The 7,538-nt window shown below is 35.0% G+C and overlaps 1 protein-coding gene across 3 annotated transcripts in view; it reads left to right on the forward strand.

Moving 5' to 3' along the window:
* Positions 1 to 4,368, forward strand: part of LOC143251089 (uncharacterized) — a 181,802-nt gene extending 177,434 nt beyond the window's left edge. For all 3 annotated transcript variants that reach the window (XM_076502452.1, XM_076502451.1, XM_076502453.1), the window contains one exon: positions 3,493 to 4,368. In XM_076502452.1, coding sequence (XP_076358567.1) covers positions 3,493 to 4,244 — 752 coding nt within the window. In that variant the 3' untranslated portion in view covers positions 4,245 to 4,368. The remainder of the gene's footprint in view (positions 1 to 3,492) is intronic.
* The last annotated feature ends 3,170 nt before the right edge of the window (positions 4,369 to 7,538 follow it).

Raw genomic sequence — 7,538 nt, forward strand, 5'->3', positions numbered from 1 at the left:
GCTTTAAATAATTGTCTCTTTTTTGTCAACACAAGTGTGTTCAATTACTTTAGAACACAGCTGACAAAACGAATTATTCTTTCCTGCTTTGTTATTACAGTACAGTCTGTGATAATTGCACTTTAAAAATCGCACTATACTTTTATCGCAGTCTAGATCTCAATAATAACCTTTCGACGCGTACTTGTAACCCAACTGTAATCTTTCCTCCAGATTTGATGCACATGTAAAGTCAGCAGCATCGGTTCAGAAACTTATGCAATCAAAACTCACATAAAAATTTTCTATCTTTGATATCAGACAACTGTTTTTATAGAGAAGAGTTGCCAAATCTTGATATTTTTTGATGAAGAACTTCATTGATGGAAGACCAGGTGACTTTCTATATATCTCCATAACAGGATGCAGATAATGTCGCATGGCCTAAAAGCGTGCTTCAGTTTATCGAATATCTAAATCTTACCGAAACTGTTTGCCCCACAACTACTAAGTTCGTATCCGAGTAAACGTTTAATATCTGCTCTCCGCTGGTTAAATAATTACATTAGATGTAAACAAACGGAATAAAAACTACTTGTTCTGGTTTTAATAAATAAACAGTACGATACTGCTATCAACATTGAAACTATGTGTACGTTATCTATGACAACACACCCCCAGAAGGATGTACCACGCTGACATGTTACTTCAGTACTGCATACAAGTACGTGTATGATAGACAATAGCTATCATAGCCATTGAAATTGAAATAGCTAATATACTGTTATTATACAAGGTTGTTTAAATTAGTAATATAATTTAAAATTAATGACTGCATATCATGTAGTACAATGCTTTAATATAATAAAACATACACATTTGTGCTAATTTAAGTCTAGCTTCCTATGCAGTTTTACAACAGAACTATGGTTTGTTGACTTTCCATTGGATATTTTTGGATTTTACAAGAACAACTATGCAATTGTTTAAACTATATTTCATGTAAAATTACCTTTAGATTCAGTCTTGTAGCACCTTTTTTTTTAATTTTCTGGAGGACATGCCCACAGCTCCCGTAGCACTAGCAGGGTTTACACTCTAATCGTATTACTCACACATATGTTGGTTTTTGATCTCACAAATGAGAACCCCCTTCAAACCTTCTGCATACGGCCTGAACAAGTGGACTACTGAAGTACCAGTATTTAGTATATTATATTAAAGTGATTTTAAAACACGCAGGTCAGCAAGTTATTATAAGAGCCGCAGGCGATGTGAAGTCGCCGTAGAAATAGATGTATAATAGCTACTTGGCGTTTCGTGTAAAATATTATAACACTGAACACTTACCTCTTTTTGAGAAAGGTATATAACAACCCTTTTTCACATAAGATATTTGTACATTCAGATCATGAAGATCTTTTCAGGCTAGAAGTTTAGAATTTATAAGACGGGAATATCCCCTGTACATTATGTAATTCAAAAACAAAGGAATATAGATCAGTTTGGTGCACCAGCACCATCCACAAAGAGACCTGCCCGAGCTTCGAATATTGTAAGTGCCTAGCAATGCATTTGGTCAGCAACAAAAGTCATCTACGTGCCCCAAGCAACAATGTACAACATAAAGAAGGATATTGATCTGGAAACGAGGCCAACAGCATAAGGGTTCACAAATATGAAGCTTCGATTCAACCGTCACATACTTGAAGTAGCTGAAGAAAAAAAATGTTTATTCTTGCTGTTCTATACGAAGAACACAGAGAATGTATTCTCTGCGTTACAGAAGTATTTAAGCAGGTGCTGGGAAACCATAAAAACTAGATGGATTATAGAGAGCAATAAAGAAGAGTGATGCACTTTGGGCATGACAGTTTTACGACGACGACTTTTATCATTTAAACTATGCAGCATGGTTATTGTGAAGGTGTCTGGTTGTCAAAGAGAGCACGATTGAATCTACACATGAACTCTAACTACATTAGGCTTTAAAATGGTTTTAATATAAGGTACTCAACCTATGGATAAAAAATGGATTAAGCCAGATTAGTTTAATTATATAATAAATGAAATGTTGAGTCTGTTACGTCGGATTATTGAATTAACGTGTTTGTTCGTAAGTTCGTTACTTGAATGTTATGAATCTTAAATTTACCTTTTCAACACCCTCAGTGGCTCAGTGGTAAGTCTGAGAGCTTAATATCTTATTATTGGGTTTCGATATCTGCGGTGGCTACAACGCAGTTATCTCTTCTTCTGTTGTGTAGCTCTGTGCTTCTCAATAAAACAAACATACAATTCATGAAAAAACAAAGAAATGAAATGTTTTGTTTGGACGTTCTTTATTTGTAAAGTTAGGCCTATCGAAGAGAAGCAGTAAAACGTTTTTGCTGTCATAAATGAACCTCACATTGTTATTTTTAAACAAATAATCCAAAAGAATGCCCCAATGATTAAAAACTCTTAAAATAATATCCGTAGTTTTTACGATTTTCTTATATATTGTTAGTTTTTACCTTAACAGCCGGCAATTATTAACGTAAGAAATTTATTTGTTGTTTTCAAGCAAAATGCTACAAGTTGATCTATCTGCGTTGTGCTCACCACAGCAACTGAATCCCGAATTTTACCCTTATAAACCCATGGGAGTAGGAAGGAGGACATTGGTTTGGTTTGGTTTGGTTTGAATTTCGCGCAAAGCTACACGAGGTCTGTGCTAGCCGCCCCTAATTTAGCAGTGTAAGACTATAGGGAAGGCAGCTAGTATTCACCGCCAACTCTTGGGTTACGCTTTTACCAACGTCATAATGTGATTTTATAATGTGATTGAGCGTCACATTATAACGCCCCCACACCTGAAAGAGCCAGTATGTATGGTGTGATGGGGATTCGAACCCGTGACCCTCAGATTATGAGTTGAGTGCCTTAACTAGTGCTATGCTGGGCCACTAGGGGGTGACATAATTGGAAATATTATAGATATCTGTTCCATAAATTAGAAATTCATTAGTACGTTTGATATTTTCATACAAAGAGTTAGAAATCAGTAATTTTTCCCTTGTCTCCAACACTGGAATTTATTCGTCTTGTCACCAAGAAAGAACTACTTTTTTCCTCTTCTCATACAATTATACTCCAAATCTCTTATTTTTCAACAAGTGAATACTGTATTTCTAGCCCGCGTGTAATAACTGTTGTTGTATCTGAACTTTAAACCTAACATACTACTCACTAAGTAACTACTTTCTGTATTTTTCGTATTTATAAACTCCAAACCTGATGCTCTTTTTCACCATGTTGGTATTTTGTTCCACGTTATTTTGTTTTTTTAACACCGTAACCTGACAAACTTTGCAATAAATGATTATTTTATTGTTTCTCTTAGACATCTAAAGCTAACGATTTGTTAACCATGTTTGTATCTATCTCGATTAATGATTTTAGGTTTGTAGTTTTTTTAATAATTCTCATCAAATCGCTTCTTGTTTTTCTTTTTTCCTTCCATGTTTTAAGACAACAAACCCGATGCACTGGTGAATAAAAGTTTGCAGTCGTCTTCAGAGAGTCTAATCTGTGATTCCAATACCGAATCTCATCGTGATGTCACAGCAGGTAGATGCAAGGAGAAAGCATGTGGTTCATCACAGAAGTGTTTCGCTAAAGAAGAAAAGTCAACAGGGTCTTCTTCTGACATCCGTTTCACAGAAGTTGCAAAATGTATGGTTGAAGTGATTGAAGACTTGCAGAAGCAGACGATTGATGCACAAAGGAGCATTGATACTTTTAGTGAACCAGTCGGAGCACCCGTGACTACCTCGTTAACAGAAAAGGATAGAGGAGTGAGCAAGTCTAAGTTGCTTTCCTCCGCGTTGTTAAGTAGTTCGGGAGAAACTAATAGTGAAATGTACAGTAATGCGTCAGATTATCACGTTTATGAGGAGATAATGTATGATTGCGTCACCGAATCTCCATCTGTTGAACACGAAGTGCCGCCACCGCTTCCAGCGCGCCCTAGTAGCTTGAATGTGAAAGAGCCAAATCCAATGTTAGGGTTAAACAATACGGCTTGTAAAAGCGATCTCGAACTGCACGGTATCCTGAAAAATTCCGTCAAGAACTGCCCTAAACAACGTCATAACCTCTATTCCATATTTTCAGATCGTACTGACCGCCGGACATTATCTCATTCCTTAGAACATGAGTGGAAAAGTTCATGTGTCAAGAGAACAGACGAATATGGATTTGACCTCTCTTCAGCAGTTTAACTATAAATAACGACTTTCCTACTACACCTATTTTTGTATTACTAAAACAAAACACTAGAATTTACTATCTGGATGTACTCTAAAGAAAAAGTAAACGTTCGTGCCAGTTTTCTACATCTTCTAATACAAATTGTTTGTTTATTGATGTAGATAGAAGTTATGTGTTCTGTTAAGAATCTCAGTATGAAATATAGCTTCAAATTTCATCCTAAGTATCATTTAGGCTTAACTTACGAATTTCCGTTAAAAATTATACACTTCAACGGTGAAAAAACGTTGTGTTGTTCATACGTATACGAGAGGTTTTAGTTTTGTTCATCTTGTTTATTGCATTTTTCTTAATGTTAAGGTAAATTCAAGTTCAATACATTTAGTTCTGTTCACGTGTAATTAAACCTATTCCATACCAGCTTTCAACTTTATCTGTACTCTCTTAAGCTTAGAAAGACTGATATATCAGTAGGGTCAACAACTTAAACTTTAACTTAGACTGTTAAACTATTTATACTATTAAACAAGACGTTGGAAAAAGAGGAATCAGGCTTCAATTTCAAATACAAAGGGCAGTACCCCCATCGCCTACCCTCCACCCCAAAAGAAATTCATTAGATTTATGATTTCTTCAAACTGAATTGAGTTTTTAATCAAAAATTGATACTAAAAATAACTTGAAAGATGGAGATAAAGAATGAAAATATGAAATTAAAAATTGGCTAATTAGCTGCTTGTCTTTACGCTAGCTTCGCTTGTATTTTATTCTTTAGTTTCCATCAGATGTCACCCTCCACTGTTTTAAAATAAGTTCAAATTGCCACTTCAGCTGTAAATTTCACTTATATTATATTCCTCGATTTCAATCAGTTTGTTAACCTCCATTGTCTTAAAATAAGTTCAAATTCCCTCTTCAATTGGCGCAGATAGCCCAGTTGCTTTGCGCCTAAAACGCCAAACAACCACTTCTCAGAATCTCCTACTTTAATTAAAGCTATATTTACGTCGAACTTTACATATATCACACTACCCCCTATGTAAATTCTGTCTGAAAATCACCAGACGTCAAGTAACGCATGATGGGTTAACATTGATTCCAACCTGTTACAAGTCATGCAAATTGAGGACGTATAATTTGCCAGTTGGAACATCGCTGCGTTATTGCCGGTTCTAATTTTTTGATAAAATATGACATGAAAAATTATTTGTTTTACTGGTCAACAAGACAGCTACCTCATTTTGTATATTTTTCGCTCGTCCACTGAATTCTACTGATGAGACCGTCCATCACTTGTTTGCTGGTGACATCAGACTTAAAGAAGACAAGTCAAGGACATTATCAGGTTATTTCAGAGACGGCACAACTCGTAATTATTTTGCCATGAAATCTAACGTGTTTTTGTTTACTAATTGTTCTCGCTAATACCATTTTTTCAGAGTAGACTCTTCGAGATTATTTTAAATTTATGTTCACCAAAAAAAACCGACATTTGTATTTTTATTAACAGTAATTCTATTTGTGTGTAAAGTCTATAAGTTTTGCATTCTGGAGTTAAAAGTATGTCATACCTTTGGGTTTCACCATGGAAACTCTGAACATCATTTTGAAAGTTCGAACGGTTAACACTCCTACGAAAAAGTGGGGCCTAATAGGCCCTAGAGCAACTTGAAAGGTTATTAATATTAGGCTAATAATTTTGTATTTAAATGATATTTAATGAAATGAAATCAAATGAAATGGCAATTTCATTTAAATACAAATTTATTAGCCTGATATTAATAACCTTTCAAGTTGCTCTGGGGCCTATTAGGCCCCACTTTTCGTACGAGTGTTAAATTGAAAGAATATTTTAAAAACGACTTTCAACACATTTTTCAAATTACAACAACCTAAAGTTTTACAGTTAGCTTGAGTTCATATCTTTGTTCGTGTTTAAACGTTTCGTGTATTTTTTTCCCAACTGTCTACCTTTATTAAAATTCTGAAACGTTTCTTTTCGTTTTATATTTTAAATCAGTCCTAGTATAGAAGATTTGAAGAATTGCAGCGTGTGTTAGGCCTAGTACGTTAACCTAATGCGAGTACAAGAGGTAACGAGTGTCGTAATTTCTTAATTTTCTGAATAAATGTTTTGTAAGTATAGGCATAGCTACTGACTTTGTTTATTTTTGAAACGAAACGAAATTATGAAAATTTTGTGTTTTATAGATATTACAGCTACACTAACTCTTGAGAATACTAAGTGTTATTAGTCCAAAATGTACTTAAACTTTACTTAAACCCTAAATCGGGGCCCGGCATAGCCTAGCGCGTAAGGCGTGCGACTCGTAATCCGAGGGTCGCGGGTTCGCGCCCGCGTCGCGCTAAACATGCTCGCCCTCCCAGCCGTGGGGGTGTATAATGTGACGGTCAATCCCACTATTCGTTGGTAAAAGAGTAGCCCAAGAGTTGGCGGTGGGTGGTGATGACTAGCTGCCTTCCCTCTAGTCTTACACTGCTAAATTAGGGACGGCTAGCACAGATAGCCCTCGAGTAGCTTTGTGCGACATTTCCAAACAAACAAACAAAACAAAAACCCTAAATTTCAACATATTCAAATTGGAGAACATAAATTCCCAAAGCTCGTTTTTGTACCGCTCATACGCTACGTCAGAAGAGGTTCTGTGAATAATCTTGCATTGTAATTCTAATTGATAAAAGAATGTTCATTCGAGGGGTGCCTTTATAACTTTCAATAACTATTAAAAGTGTAATCTTAAGGAATTATTGGTGAAACTTTTGTAGAAAAATTAACCGCCTGTTGTTCTGATCGAAAACACTGAAAATTTTATATATTTGCCAAAACAGAGTTTCTGTAATTATGGACATTTTTTTACAATAATAATTAGTGGTATTTTTAGTGTTATTATTATTGTGTGCCACGTGGGCACGTTCTGAAGTAGGGGTTAGCTAAACCATTCAGGAAATTTGTTATATGTATGAAATTTCTTTTTTTTTTAAGGAGAAATTATTCCAAAGTTTTTTAAGCAATTATAAGAGAAAGTTTTCAATAATATTATGCCATTTAGGGGACGTTTCATATTTATACCTCTTTTTTTAACTCCACTGAGTTAATTCCTAAGGAAATTTAACATAGGAAAAATGACTACCTATTACGTCCCTCAAAAAAAAAAAAACAAGCCGTTAAATAAGTATTATTTGTACCAATCGCAGTGGATTTAAATAATTTCCCAAAACTTATGAATAGCCTGACATCTCGTGGGCTGCTGTAGAACTACAATTAGCATATTTTGTAGCTATTA

This window comes from Tachypleus tridentatus, chromosome 5, assembly GCF_004210375.1.
Source record: "Tachypleus tridentatus isolate NWPU-2018 chromosome 5, ASM421037v1, whole genome shotgun sequence".
Classification (NCBI taxonomy): domain Eukaryota; kingdom Metazoa; phylum Arthropoda; class Merostomata; order Xiphosura; family Limulidae; genus Tachypleus; species Tachypleus tridentatus.